This window comes from Vanellus vanellus (assembly GCF_965231255.1).
Source record: "Vanellus vanellus genome assembly, chromosome: 5".
Classification (NCBI taxonomy): domain Eukaryota; kingdom Metazoa; phylum Chordata; class Aves; order Charadriiformes; family Charadriidae; genus Vanellus; species Vanellus vanellus.
In genome coordinates, this window is record NC_138910.1 from 42274927 (window position 1) to 42291257 (window position 16331).

General features: G+C 38.5%; 1 protein-coding gene across 11 annotated transcripts in view; it reads right to left on the bottom strand.

Moving 5' to 3' along the window:
* Positions 1-541: 541 nt before the first annotated feature.
* Positions 542-16331, bottom strand: part of LRRFIP1 (LRR binding FLII interacting protein 1) — a 116067-nt gene continuing 100277 nt past the window's right edge. For 9 of the 11 annotated variants that reach the window (XM_082483255.1, XM_082483253.1, XM_082483251.1 and 6 more), the window contains one exon: positions 11817-15291. In XM_082483255.1, coding sequence (XP_082339381.1) covers positions 13181-15291 — 2111 coding nt within the window. In that variant the 3' untranslated portion in view covers positions 11817-13180. Of the gene's footprint in view, positions 3431-4826; positions 4932-5598; positions 5679-6121; positions 6240-7182; positions 7230-11816; positions 15292-16331 lie in introns of those variants that run through there. The other 2 variants (XM_082483248.1, XM_082483247.1) reach the window with 1 other exon arrangement.

Below are 16331 nucleotides of genomic sequence, written 5' to 3' on the forward strand. Positions count from 1 at the left end.
TAAAACAAATCCCATACCAATATAATTCATTGTTTAGAGCTTTTAAAAAAGCAGAGACAAGCACTAACCTCCTCCCCACCGTATATCAGGTAAGTGATCGCTATGTGACAATGCCCATGATGAAAGCAAGATGAAATTTAATACCAAAATTGACAGGTTTTTGATGAACCTAGTTGCCTCATGTTGTGGAGTTTTCTTCCAGGGAGCGTTACTGTGTGGGTTACCTATACATTCACCATAAGTGAAGGATTAATCCCATTAGCAATACTATTCAGATTTCTTCTGATGAGACACTGTCCCCCTCCCCCCCCCCCCCCTTGTGAACTCTGCCATTAAAAATGTTAATATTTGGGGGTATGTCTCACACCAGTGCTCACTCTCGCAAGCTCCTCTGTACATTTAACAACCGGTGTTGCTCACGTTTGTGTGTCTACAGAAATGTATTAGAAAGGAAAATGAGCCCATTACACCATTATCCAGAAAGTCTGTATTTTCCAAGAGAACTTTTACCAGTAACAGCATAATGACAGACCACTCCATAAAAACTACCCAAACAAGTGATACTTTTATTGGCGAGTTCTGCTAATGGATTTCCTTTTCCACGCTTGTATCTCCTAACAGCTTTGATGTAAAAAACAAAACAAAACAAAAAATTTGGGTAACATTCCATTTGCAAACAATAAAATTATTTAACATTTAAAAAATAAAACAAAGAATAGCAATTTAAAATACAAATTCAAGGAAAAACTGTCCTGGTTCCCCCAGGATCTGTTCCTTGCCATGCTACCACTACCTCAGCTCCGCTCACAGTCGGCAGGCCAGGTACCGAGACTCTCCCATTTGGAGCTCAATTAAAAGGATTGGGGCATGTGCTAGTATTACTATTTGAAGCCCTGTTGTGGTACATTCTTCACAGGAAAACATAAAACAGTTTGTAGTAAGCCAACCAGTAGTCCCCTTATTCTAAAGCTAAGTCATACTGAAAGTTAGGGGCAAAAAAAATCTGGCTTCAACATTCAGCTACTTTATCACACACAAAGATTTCTACTAAGAGCATATCCAGGTTGAAATACACATCTGATTTCTGTCATGAGGTTAATGCTTATGGGATGTGAGATGCAATTGACTTTGAAATAATAAACACATCACTTCTTGATGAGCAAAGTATTATTTTTAGCCTTTTGGACCGAAGTGTAGTTGCTAGGTTGTTTCTCCTCAATCTTCACAGCAGAGAGTTTTCACCACTACCACAAATAAGATGATGACCGGTAGCAGTCACACACACATCATCAGCTAGTAAGATACTGTATTTGGCATGTTTGTTTGCATTCTGAAAGACTCTTTAGTTCATTTTTTAGACCCCAGAGGCTTTGCACACCAGAAATTACACAAGTCAGCCACAGAAAATTGTAAATTGGTAGCCACAGCGATTTTGAGGTATTCCACAAGAAACCTGGCTCTGCACGTGAATGTTCCTCTCAAAAACCAAAAAAAGAAAAAGAACCCAAAGCCCTAACTGGAGTGGAAATTTCATTTAAAAGATTCCTTTAATCCCCATGTTCCATCACATTGTTGATCAACAAGGACATACTTATTTCCCCATGGGCGCAAAAAAAAAAAAAAAAAAAAAAAAAAGAGCCTTCTTCATCCTTTTCCTGGAATATTAATTTTAGTATTCATTCCTAAATTTCCCGGTGCACTCAGAAGAGATGAAGCAAAAGGTGTTATTTTCTAGCCAAACCAGAGAAACACATTCAGACACTGTTTTTGGTTTAGTTAATTTGCAAAGGTGCTCTAAGAAGATACCAGTGATCCCCTTAACATTGAAAATAGCAGCGGTTTATACTCTAAACTCCAGTCTGCGAGGAAGAGGCTAGGGAAAGATCTGGACCAGAGAGTCTGAAGACCAAGTTAAAAAGATACCGTCTCCCAGGTCTGGCTTTGGCTTGATAGAACCATATCTATTGAAGCAGTCAACATCAACAGAAGGTTGCTCCTGTCAAACAGGAGATGCTGTTTCATAGTGTGAGCAAGTTCCTAAGGGACTGGTCGCCTGCCTTACTCGCAAGCTTTTGTTAGGGCTAAAGGGGGAAGGACAGCTTTATTCTTCAGATAACTGCTGTTCTCCTTTGAGTAGTACATTCAGAACAATTTCCAATAAACCAGAGCTGTAGTGCTAGCTGTGTATAATAAACTCCCTGCAACATTCTTATTGGTTATGTTATTTTTCATGAAAAGTGGAAAACCTTTACAATGACCTTAGAAGGAAACAATTCGCTGCTTCTGTATTTGTAGAAAAACCATAGGCAGGAATATTTTCTAAAGTGCTTCTGTACTTATCAGTTACTTTTTTAAAAATTAGACTTGTATTTTGTAGCGGCACAGTTCCTAGTAGTTCATGGATCAGTAGATAGTTTCTGATGTAAAAAACCCATTACATACTTTGTTTAAGCAAATGACTCTTGCTTTGACAAATGCACCAGAGTGAGAGATTTAAGTGCAAAACCCACCATTTCTTAAAACACGGCCTTATGCTGGTTTATTAATGCAACTTTACATCCTTTAAAAGTAGTTTACTTCAATTCCAAGATCACGGATTAAATAATACAAATAAAAGTTGAAAAGTCAATGAAGCTATTGCCTATTTACCCTGAAATAAAATAGTCTTATGATTTAACTGGTGCAAAAATCCCTCCAAACACCTTTGTTTTATTGGCAAAGTCATTTAAGGTCACTTTTGCTTCCAAGACCATCTTCTTCCATGATTTCCACTGAAGGAGTTTTGCTTTGTAATGGCTTGTGGTTCCACAGTGATTTGTAAATGAAAAACCTACTATGAATAACTCTACTGTAGTCACTAAATTACAGATACTGTCATGAGAAAGTCCAAAACTTAGTGTTGGTTTTTTTTTTTCAATTTTCAGCAAGACACAAAATTCCAGTCCAGTTAAAGTGTTTTCTTTGAATACCATTTTAAATGGCAATAAATGGCTGCTGTGCCTTCTGGATGGAGCACTTAATGCAACGCCTGATGTGCTTCTTATATAGTAGGCGGATATTATACTTCAAATGTACCCAAAGAACAGTGTAGAAGGGATCCCGCAGGCACAGCCATTTGGATCAGCTACTCCTATGTATATAGTGCAGTAGATTTGAATCTGCGTAGAGAGAACCACAGCTGGGTGGCACGTAGCAAATATTGAGGTTGCCTGTTCTCAGAAGGCATGACACAAAGCATCCCGGACAGCAAAAGACAGAAGCATCTGCAACTTTGTTCTGATTCTGTCAGGTAGTAGTAGCTTCCATTGAGAAGTGGAGGTTATTGCTGAGACAGTAAAGCACTCCGGTTGGCTTTCATCTTCTCCAAGCGTTTTACTAGATGACCATTGCTGACTTCAAGCTCTTCGGTTTTATCCAATGCTGAACGCAGCTGAAGGAAGGAAGCAGAAAAAAACAAACCCATGACTTTCGTGTTTTCCCTTTCCAAAGATAAAGCAAGGTTTGTAGTTACCAACACTAACTGGCCATATTGCTGGAATTTCCTTACAAGATAAAGAAGTTGAAAACTCCTACTAGCTGAGTTAAAAGTAAATGTTGTGTAACTGTGCTGTTGCTTTGATATTTTCTAAGCACAATGCCAAGAATCCAAGGTATTTACAGAATGTTGAACAAATGGCTCAGAGTTTGCATCAGCTTCAGAGGCATGGAAGCTCAGGTATATCTGCTGGGTGACATATGCCCATCTCGCTGCCTGGCTTTTATGTTTCTGGTTCCCAGAACTACAGCCACAGCCCTGACCTTGGTGCCTTAGTTTTCTATAAAACTCACCATGTCATGGGAGTAAGGAGAGGTGGACTGCAGAAAGCAATACTTATAGGCAGCAGAGCAGAAGGAGTATTTAGAAAAAGCTAAGAGCCACATTGAAAAAAAAAACTCAGGAGGCAGGTGTGAAAGAAGCTGACAAACATTTAAGCTGGTTGTAGCAGCTACTTGGAGAGAACATGAAGTTTGGTAATACAAATAAGGTCAAAGTTACAGGCAGCTTGAAGATGCAGTGTCCTAAGAGAGAGATACATGAACAGAGTCTGCAGATGGACACACTACAGCAAACAGGCATTAACAGATTGACAGAGCAAGAAAAACAGACTCAATAAGAATGATTCACATCCATTTGGCACTCAAGTTTGGACTTGGAAACTTGAAACTTTAGACTGTCATTCCTGGTAAGGTGTGGCACTGTGCTTAAATAATTAAGTGTCCAAATTAACCTTACAGCAGGATTTCCATCTTTCCACTGCTATAATTTCCAAATCACATGTTCTCAAAAGACCAGTGATTTGTATTTACAAATCCAGAATTTATAACACCCAAAGTAACGAACCTTCAGGTACAACAAAGGACAAGGACAGGGAGGTAGAAATAGGCATTCTTCAGCTTGATGAATGTTGAACCACATGAACATTCACAGCTGCAAAGCAGCATGCAAACCTGAGCATTTGAAGGCTGCTTCTAGATTCAAGTTGTACAAACAGAGCTTGAGTTTGCTCCAGAGAACCAACTCTGGTACAAAGCAAGGCATTACAAGTCAGTTTAGGAAGGAACGGTGAAAAGACAGTGGGAGTTCACAGTTGTGACTGTTACTCCAGTTTGAGTGCTGAAAATTTGGTTAAACTTTTAGAATGAATAACTAAAGCAATTTTAAAAGTAGATGTTTATTTTTTGCTCTGCCAAGAAGGCTAGTTCCTCCTCTAAAATACACCAGACAGGTCTCCCCTGTGCAATGCAGGCTGACTGCCAGCCTATGACAGTTTTGCATTTAGCGTTACCTCTCTCTGTAGTTTGCGTTTCTCTGCTTTCAGTTCATCTTCTACTCTTTCAGCATTTTCAGCAGCAGTTTTGTATCGGGCTACCTGACCTTCCAGTCGTATTACCTAAGGTGGAGGCCAATTTTTTTTTGATTAAAAGCTGTATTAAGAAGTTACTTTGAAGCTTTACTCTTCCACAAGTAGTTAAGAAATAACCAGAGGGATGCTCACTTTTCTTTACTAAAATAAAGGCACATGCTGAGGGGGTGGAAAAAAAAAAATACCAGGGAAGCCTGGCCATGGTAACTTACTCTAGACCTTTTATACATATCCATATTTAATATGGTTCCAGCAACAAAAAAAATACAGTCCATTGACTAAATTTATCTTAGCAAGAGTATTGCTGACATACTCTGGACAAGAGCAAACAGTCAAAATTGAAGTGTCTCGTATAAAATCCATATATACTACATCATATGTCAGGAGCCATTTTAAAATTGTCAATAGCTAGGCATAAGAAAGTATTCTGAATAGTTCAGTAATATACCTCAATATACCTTTGTCTTTGATCGTTTTTCCTTCAGTAAAAATTAATAATATATTCACTCTTCTCCATACATCAATGAAAGCATTTTAGTCTTTATGACTTAAGTACGGTAGCCTTGATGCTCCAACACTCCTGCTTCTTATTTTAAGGGAAAATCAGTGATCATGATTTCACTTATATAATAAAATACACTTTCTCTTTGCATTCTCACCATGCCCAAACAAACAGAACAAGCCAAAAACTTACATTCTGCTCCAATGCTGTTATCTCTTGCTCAGACTTTGCTAGTTTAAATTTGAGATCACTGATCTGTCTGTTGGCATCTCCTAAAAGAATTGCAGATTTATCAGAGATGTCAGAACAAGTGTTAACAGTGTCTAACAAGTCTGTCATAAAATTTCCATACTACAGGAATCTATCGGGGCAGTGGTAGAGTAGCAAGTGCTCTTCTGTCAAAAAAGTGCTCAGCAGATAGGCACTATTCCCAGTCTCAACTGATTCCCTTCTGACCACTCTGAAAGCAGAATTAACCAGGAACTGAACCCAGCTCTCCTGGGGAACATAAGGGAGATTTCCAATTGCAATCTTGCTCAAACAAAGGATAATTGTTCCCTCACCTCTAGTAGAGGTGCATGGCTGGCTCCCAGTTTGAAGCTCCCTTAGAACAGAGGGCTCATTTTTACTTAGAGCCATGTGGTCATTGAACAGATACGTTTTCTCGCTCACATGCAGGACACAAAAGTTCTTTTAAAATCAAAATGTAGCTCACTTTGGAGGTCAATCATGTGCATATCTGTCCCATTTTCTAGAACTTCATCTTCTGACTGTGTATTTTCCATCCTGCCATTCTTTTGCTTTTCTTCCAGTTGTCCCTTTAATTTTTTAATCTGAAGGACGCAAAATAATTAGTTATTAAAATAAGGGAAAATTGTGACTCAGTACTCAAATTCTCTCAAGTATTATAAAACTATTTTTTTAAAAAAAACATTAAATTCCAAAAAATCTTTTGTTACAAAACAACTTCCTAGAAATTCTTTTGGCAAATGACTCATCAGATTTTAAGTATTGGTGCCTATGCACAAGTCCAGGACCAACCATAAATGAGTGGAAGACAACTGTTTTATTAGAAAAGCCATAAAAGTTCTATAGGCACATTCAAGTAAAACATTCTTAAAAACCCAAAACAGTGTGTGGTTGTGTATGAAGTCTCAAGACCAAGGATATAATCCATCAATGAAAGCACAGAACATCCTGCAGAGAAAGAGATCAGCTAAAATTTTTTTGAATAAGCTATGGAATATCACGGTACCAGCAATAATTACTTTAATTGATATTTACTTGTCTACTGCAATTCCTCCAGCATTTCTTTTCAAATGGCCCATTGCCCACAGGCCCAGCAATCAGAAGGCTTACTCTTGGCAATAAAGTTTGTTTCTACAACTTCTGGACCATATTTGTTTTTCCCTTGGGCTTGGCCAATTTGAAGTATTACTTTTCAGAAATAGTGATGGAGGAGTTTTAGGTGACTAAGGACAGCAACTTGCAATACTCTGAGCACCAAACGTGATGGTTAGCAACATGGAACAGGCACAGTGGGTCCCATCTATCTTCCCCTACATCCTGAGTTAACACGCAGGAGAAATGTTCCAGAGGAAGAATAAAGTGGCAAGCAACACTAAGTCCTCAGCAAGAGCAACCCAGCACAGGTTCTGAAAGGCAACTGCACTGCTGTTCTATGCCTTACGTTAGGGCTATTTTGATTTTTTTAGTGTCTACTATTCTTATCACACATTTAGTAAACACACAGCATTTCAGTTTTCCTGTGATTACCTGGTCTAGCAAGGATTCTCGTTCATCAATGAGTTTTTTCAGCCTGTCTGAAAGAGAAAACTGAAAGTTCAGTGTTGATTTGATTGAGCTGCACATTTCAGAGTACATCTGATATAAGACTGAACCATTAAGGTTAGTGAAACTAATGATGAAGGTAGTTATGCACGTACCACAGGAAATGAGGCCACAGACAGGGCTGGGAAGGGGCTGCAGCCAGGGGAGGTTATGTCATTCTCACAGAACATGCTTGTCACGGCAGTAGCAGCACCCAGCTGCATGCAAAGAGGCTAATCTTCTACGTTAGGTTAGCATGCAAGAACTCTAGGGTCAAACACAACTGCAACACAAAATCTCACAAATCTTTACAGTTTAATGTAATGAAAATACTTTAAACACCTATAATCATAGCTAAGCACATTCTCAGCACTTTAAATCTTCTTTTACTAAACAGCATGGCAATAACATTTTGTGTTATCTCCAGTATTGTGACCAGAAAAAACATTTGCTCATTGACTTATTTTTGTTTCAAACACAGCAGCCTGGTAAAACATTCTTTTCTCTTTAATCCTTCATAGTCAATTCCCCTGGTCAAACATTGAGCAGGCGATGGGCAATCCGGACCAACTGTTGTGTTACACTTGAACTTGGAATTGCCACAGATCAGCACATGGATATGTGTGGCATTGGTTAATAAAGTGCAGACTACAGAGTAAGACAACTGGAAAAAAGAAATAGAAATAAATAACCAAATCACTTGTTTTTTTTCTTCCCTATTAAGGGAGGCAAAATGTGAAAGCCTTTTAGCGGGTACTCGTGAATTTTCTTATCACTACAATTACCTCATTAACAACCTTAGTTTGTTCAGGTACACCTCAACAGTAGTATACTGAAACATAGGATTTAAATATTCTTATTAGAAGAGGATATGTTGACCTCATACAGGTCTTATTCCTCTTACTCCACAAATTTGACATGTACGTTTACTGCCGTTTTATTTAGTTTGCCTCCCTTCCCAGCAAGCGGTCACCTGTGCAGAAGCAAGCCAGTGGATGTTCTGAGCTCTCCACATCTAATGTCTGGCCTGTTAATTAAATGATTAAAATACATAGGTCACTCAGGAAAAAGGACTTCTTGTAAATGCAAGGAAAGAAATTGACAAATTGCAGCTAAAAGGCTGGTGGGCTTTTACCAGGTAGATAGACTTAAGTATTTTTTAAAAGCTTTAAAAATATCAACACTGTAGTCGTCATTCATTGTGAAGTCCTGAACAGGCCAAAGTCTTGTGGTTCACCATTTTTTCTTGTTAATGCATGAACTGAAGGGAATAAAGAATCTATATTGAATCAAATCATGGGGAAAAATGAAGTTTTCAAATGAAAGTCCCTCTATATGGCAAACATGTACAGTCCATTGCCTAGTAAAAATGTGGTAAGTCATTCCCCTCCTAAGTATACAAGCTCCAATATACCAACAGTCATTCTAGAGCATGGAATAAAACCTTTACCTTGGCTTCTGATGCAATACCCAAATACAGATCTTAAAGTGACATTCCCGTTCAGCAGTTCTATGCATTCATTTTGAACCTCCTCCAGTCCTATCCCCCTTTTTTTAGCCATTTGTAACACACTCAACATTGTTACACCTGAGCACCATGGAAAAACAAAATAAAACAAAAACAACAAACCAACCACATTTTTGTAAACTATCAAGAGTAACAAAAATTTACCAGTATAACCCCCTTCTAAATAACAAAACAATTTCACATATCTATACGGGAAGGAAAGGAAGCTTAAGACAGAAATTCTGTAAAAAATGAAAGAAAGGGAAGAAAAATAAACAACAAGAAAGCAAGGACAGCAAACAGTAAAAGAAAGGTCAGAGATATTCAGACTCGGAGACAGAGTTGGGAGTCACAGGTCAGCAGAGATCAAGAAATGAAGTTACTAAGAATTAGAAAGAGAATAAGGACTGATGCAGAAGGAAATCTCTAGACCACTACAAAATTAGCCCAAACTTACTCACTCCAAATGGGCCAAATCATCAACTTTGATCCTGAAAATAACTTAGTCATGCACACAGCTAAGTAACTTCCATTAGCACAACCACTGCTGAGGGGTGAAATATGCCTGCCTGAAGAAAAGATCTCCTTGTCTCCAGTAAGGAAGCATATCAGCTTCTCCCAATCCCTTTCCCTGCAAAATGGATGCTAGCATTTTGGGATGAGCCTTCAAATCTGATCTCACCATCAGTTCTCTCTTCCCTCATTACGGACATCAGTGCACCCCACTGGGACAGATGACATGTCAGCAGCAGGATTTACAAGACCACAGAAAAAATTAGTTTGCTAAAATTCCCATTTATGTATAAAAGTTTTATGCATGTATAGATGAAGGTCTCTTAGGTTTCACTTATCTTAAAACCCCACACTAACACAGAGAACTTACTTTAGCTTTAACTGATATCTCTGCAGAGCCACCTTATTTTTGCATTAGGAGATGCTCTTCCAACAAATCAAGGATCTGAGGACCTTGAGAAACAGGCGAGCAGAAAAAAGCAATCTACTGAATTAGGACAGGAAGCAGCTAATTACAATTTTCAACTGTTACAGTCATTATCCTTATTTCACATAGGAAGATACTGCAATGAATAATGAGAGTGTGACATTAATCTCACTTAAATTTAACTTTGGTAACATGATTCCCAGGCTACTCACTGCAACAGTTCATGGCCTTCATAAGCAAAGGAACTAAACAGAGAGCTAATGGAGGAACTGGGCCCTGGGATGGCCCGAGAGAGAGCAGGACAGACTGTATGGGGTGGTGGGAGTGGTGGTGGTTACTAGTGTCTTCTGCTATTGTACAGGTCTGTTTGTAAATCAAATTACTATTCTCATTACTTAGGTAATGCAGTTGACTCAAAAGGGTGTTGCTTCAGTGGCACAGTTGACCTAACAACCCCTAATGACAGGAGGACCGTTCTTTTTCATAATAAAGGAAATACTGACCAAGGCCTTTCACTATTACTTGCTGAATAAGTAAAACAAAAAACAACAGTAATTTTCTTCAGCTACTGCTTTTGAAAGCATTTCAAGGCTAGCTCTGAATTCACAGTAGTGCACAAACCTGGGCTACAGGCATCATGTGCCACTATGTATTGAACAGAAAACCCAGCCAGCATTTGAATCTATGGAGCTATTCTGAGAGACAAGAGTCATACACTGAGAGTGGTGCTTACTGCAGCACATATCCGCAGACTGTCCCTGCTCAAAACAAAATGGGTAACATAACAGCAGCAAATACAAATTTTGATGTTAGTTCATCTCATGATTTCTTGGTTTCATGTTAGGCATTATGAAAAGACTGATTTTGATATTTTGCTGTCTTTGAAAGTCAAACCGAATGAAAGAGACAAGCTAGATCTTTTCTTGTATCTGTTACAGATAGTGCAGAAAAAATGCCAAAAAACGGTTTTCAATTGTTTAACTTTACAAAAGATGCATTTTCTAGGGAATTCCTCCTGAGACACTGTCCCCTCCCTCTCTCTTATGGCACATGTTTCACTCAAATACTATCTGGCATATAATATTAAAGTTATTAAATTTGGAATATATATCTAGCAGTTCCCTTTATCTTCAAGATGATTTATCCCTTGATGTGCATATACTCAAGCAAAAAACAAAGAGGTAAAGAACACCATGGACCTTCTCCTCCATGGTACCTGCCCAATTCCAGCAGTCAGGGACCAGCTGCCAGAGGTACCAAGCAGCTACTGTTCAAGAACGGATTTATAGTACATCAGCTATTCTTCTTTGTCTGTCCATGTTCCTGCTCTTACCCTAGTTTCACTCAAAGCTGGCTAGTTACTATGGGATAAAAGCTGGTACATGGACAGTTAGTTAAGACTAGAGTTGTCATTATTTCTTCCTCTGTGACTTGGCTTTAAAAAGGAATCCTGTTACAGATGGTTTGTTTTCTGAAGTGAAAAAGCTAGTTAAAGACAGCTCACCATTAATTCCTTCAACCATCCAGAAGGATTTCTATTAGAAACAAACTCATACAAAAAATACAGGAAATGCTGGCATGTGCCTCATTTAACTCAGAGTTGTTTATAGATCCATCTACAGGTGAAGCCTGGTAAGCACATTTAATTATATATATGTGTATTTAACATTTAAATATAAATAAATTTAAAATACTTTCAACATTAAACCATATATTACTGTTGTGAGTATAGCAGAGACAAATCTTTAAATAAACACTGCTACATAGTAAGAAGAGATGCTTTTAAGATCTATGACTTTTAGATTAGCATTTAGTGTAAACTCTTAAGACGACCAACTGCTAATACTTACAGAAACCATACTGGATCTGTTGTAAATTGGAGAGGAGCCATATGAAAAGAGTTACTGGTTTACAGTTAAGGGTGCCCATTCCTAACAAGATAGCTCTTCTAGCTGTGTAGCACAACGCAATAAATTTAACAAAGCTGCAGAAAAATGTTTTTTGAAATTATATAGATTTAAATAAATATTTATGCAGATTTATAAACAGTGCTCTTGACAGGCAGTTTAAAGTATAAAATATGTTTATTTCAATTATATACAGCTCAGTACATTTTGATACATATCTTGAAATTTTGCAGTCTGTTTGTACTCCATCAACTTTGTAACATCAACACAAATACAACCATACACCCACCCCCCCAACTCCTCAACTTGCATTCTCTTAGGACTTTCATTGCTTAAAACAACTTTAAATGAAGTTTTAAGTACGCAAAAGATCCTTTTCCTCCCAAGCACTAGCAATGATGCAAGAAGAAATACACCAATGGAGTCAAAGTGTCTAATTTATACCTGCAATTCAAAGCAATCCAGCTTTTCAAAAAGGCACGGGGGATAGTATACAGAACAACAGTCATCTTTGGTCTAATATCCAACAAGAATTAAGACATGCAAAGTTGTCTTCTTTCCAGAAAGGAAGAGGTAAGAATTTTTCAGAGAGAAAAACATTCCTTCAGAATCATAGCTTGCAAAAAATAACGCAGTAAGGAAATGCAATTTTAAACAAAAGACTTCTTGGAAAAATAGATATTTTATACATTCATAGCTAGACAGTAATTGATAGCAAACCTAAGCACACATTACAGTGTGTATTGACACTTTCTTTGGGGAAAAAAAAAACACCCACAAACATGTGAGACAGTGTAAAAGGCCCATTGTGGTGCAAAGTGCCTAGATGAAGTAAACATGTACATATTTATTCCTTTCAGCAAACTAGGACCTGTATGTTGTACTTTCTTCAAACTGTATATTGTTCTTCCAAAGTGTTTAGACTAAGCACATTCACAGTGTTCTAACCGCATCTTGGAATATGACAATATGACCATATTAGAAATACACACAAGGTGGAATGATAGTATTTTTTTTTTCCATAGTAAAGAAAAAAACCCAGATTGGTTCCTAGGCTTGAATCATTCAGAAAGAAGTTCCAACATCAGATCAGTGTTGCCGATCTACTGAGTTCCTTCATGAATCGTTAATGTACTTACTGTAGATCTAATGTATGTAAGTACACATATAAGCATGCGTGTAAGTTCACAAAGGTCCAATGCACGTAAGTACATTCAATACATCTATCACCTAGGCTAGAAAAAAGAATTTCCTGTAGAAATTCCTCAGTAGCAGTTATCCACATTAAGAGTACTCTAATTGCAAGTCTGAATAGTTGATTTGTGAAGCTTGCTTTTTTGGTGATGAACTTTAAACCTGAGACACGTCAAAAACCAAACCTACGCACAATTTATTGTGGCTAGGTATGTCAGTGAATAACTTAATACTTGCGTCATTACCACTTATGTAACATTGTATTATGATGAGAGCTACCTATAAAGAAAAAACTTGACGAATATTCCTAAGGCCTCATATATTGTGCAAAGTGCATGCTTCTGTATTGGGACTGATCAAACGGCATATAAGTCGTGTAGCTTTGAGATTTTGAACTTAGGATATTGTACAGTCATCTCTGGATTTACCCTTACCCCTTCTACCACCCTGCAAATCCTCCTTGCTTTCATCCCCGTTATTGCCAGCACTTTCCAAATCCTGTTCTGAAATATTTTCATCTGGTATGTTTTCCACTTTATTAGAATCTGGTGCTTTGATTTCATCTTCCATCACATCAGTCTTCTCATCAGTTTTCCATGATGCTTCCTCTCCCTGCAAGCACCCTGTTTCTTCAGGCTCATCTCCTTTTTTATGCTGCAAGTTGTCATCTCCAGTCAAGGCATCTTTGGCTTCTATTTTGTCTGTTCTTTCTCCGGCTTTGTCCATTCGGGCAGTTTTTCCATCAGCACCATTTGCTCCATCACCCTCTTCTTTCTGTGTATCAGCTTTTCCTCCATCACATTTTTCATCAGTTTCTAGTATCTGTTTTGACTCTTCATCAAAATCAAATGCATCACCATCATCTTCCAGTCTTTCCTCTGCTTGACCCTCCAATTTAACTTGTTCGCTAACATTTTCACCCTGCTCAGCTTTCTGTGCCAGGGAATTATTTGCACCTTCCTCAGAAGCAAATCCACCACCATGGTAGTCTGCAAGCTCTAACCCTTGCTCGTTTTCTTTCAGTGTTTCTTTATCAACTTTGTTTTCAGTAGTTACACTAACATCTACAGTTATCTCCTCTTTAGATTCACCTTCCTCTTGTTTAACTACATTCTGCGCTTCACCTTCTAAATTAATATTTTTCTCTCCCACTGTATCACCTGTTGTTTCTTCACTACACTGAACTGTTTGAACTTCTACCTTTGGCTGTAAGTCTCCTACCAATTCTGTCCTGCTTTCCTTTCCTTTCCCAGACTCATCCTCTGTTTCCAATTCTGACTCCTTAATTTTGTCATCTAAAAGACCTGGGTCTAAACTGTTTTCCTGAGGCGTCACCTCTTTCACAACATCTGTGTCTGGCTCTGCCTGCTGCAGCACACTTCCTTTTACCTCAGTAATACAGCCTACAGCCTTCACAGATGCCTTATCTTGCTTCCCTGTTTCTGCAGAACCTGAACACATCCCCGACTCTTCTATTAATGCTTCCTTCTGTCCGTCCTTCTCAGCCATAGCCTTTTCAAGTTGAGATTTATCTTGCATATTTTGTTCCTCTGATGATGTTGAAGGACTGTCCTCTGAAGAAACTGGTTGGATGTGTGCCTGATCTCCTCCACTTTCTTTTTCACTCATATCTGCTGGTACACCACTTTCACACAACTCTGTCCCCTCCAAACCCACAGACAGTGTTTCCCTTGTCTGACCCTGAACTGTGTTCCCAACCTCATTTTCTTCTTCAGCTGTATCACCTCCTGTTTTATCAATTCTTCCATCAGTGCAGTCTTTGCTTTCAACAAGCTTTTCCTTCAAGACATTTGTAACCTTCTTTTCAGCACTTTCTTCTGAGTGCTGGAGTCCCTCAACATGACTCTCCACATTTGTCTCTTCATTAAGCAAGCCTGCTGCTGTAACCTCTGGTAGCCCTGCCTGGTTACAAACCAAATGACAGCTCTCAATTGCAACGTTGGCTTCCTGATCCATTTCATTACCACTCAGGCCATGGCTAGTTTCAAGATCCTCTCGTTCTTGTTTGGGTGCAGCTTTTTCCAGTTCATGCTCTGTACCCAAGCCACTAGGCATTTCCTGAGGAGTCTCAAAAATCTGATGACCTTGTAGAGAGCCCATCTCCAAGTTCTGATTTGTCCTTGCATTTAAGTCATGGTGTTCAACCTCTGTACTAAAAGGGTGTTGGACTGTGGTGCCTGCAGACTTGGTCTCCTTTCCCAAATCATCTGCATCACTATCATCATTTGAAGAAGCACTCCCCGATACATGTTCTGTAAGGCTTTGAACTTGTTCTGTAAATCTACTATCTGGTAACATCACTGTTGACAGGGCATCACATTCTTCAACCATTTTTTCTGCTTTTGCATTTTCATCAGCATGCAATGTCTGTACTTCCTGCTCCTCAGACTCCTCTTTGTGTTCCTCATGCTCAGTATTCTGCAAGATTTCTTTTTTCCCCACATCCTCCAAAATCTCATTTTTCATGTCCACTTCATTGGCTTTGCCTAAAAGACCATTGAGAAAGTTGAACGGACCACACCATAGCACTTACCTCCCCATTTAAAACCCGAAAGAGAATGAGTCAAAGAATAGGTTAATAAAAGATCAGCTTTTGCCAATGAAGTGAGGCAAAGCAGCAATTGAATTAGTAAGGGTCCAGGGTTTTGATCAGTGAAATTCACCACCACCCTCTCAAAGCAAGAAGTCTCTGGTGCTGGCTTGTGTTTTTGTGAAGGTAAACATTTATGCTATTGGCTGTGTGAATTACAGCTTTTGTAGATGAGCACGACTGTTTCAAGCAGTGTGATTTAACAGTAATACTTGCAGCTGTAACACTAACAGCAAAGATTATTTTTTTCTCAGCAGTATTATCTACAACTCTAGCCCTAACACCACTCTATGCATGCAAGAGTGTGTCTGATGCCATTATAATGAAGTAATCAACAATTACTCAGTAATATTTTCCTCCTAAGTGTCATAAACAGGCATCATCAGTGTATATGACAAACACTGAATGTAAAATCTGTTTGGCAAGCAAATGGTTCAGCTGCTTAACATTACCAACACAGACCAAAGCTCAGGCACTTAGGGCCCCTTACAGCCACTTCATCCAGCCAAAGGGATGGGGAAAATGGGGGTGTCTTTATCAGTTTTTCCTCAACTTTTATTTAGAAGCAACAGGTATTGGAACAACAGTGTTTGTGGTTTCAACAGTTAGCTTTTGGGTCTGTTGTACCCATTTCCAAAAAAAAAAAAAAAAAAAAAAAAACACCACCAAAAAAAAAACCACCCACAAAAAACCACCCCCCTCTCCAAAAAAAAAAAACAAAGCCAAAAAGAAAACCCTCACCAGAATAAGGAGATATAGAAAACATGTTACATTTAAAAATACACCCTTACCTTGGTTTTGGTGTTCCATATTGTTTCCACACAAAAACTGAGTGAGGAAAAAGCAGCCAACAGCTGAAAGCAAGATAGCTTGCAATTGCAGTAGTTGGTTGCCTGTTGCTACTTATTAGTATGTTCATTTAGAACAAAACTGACA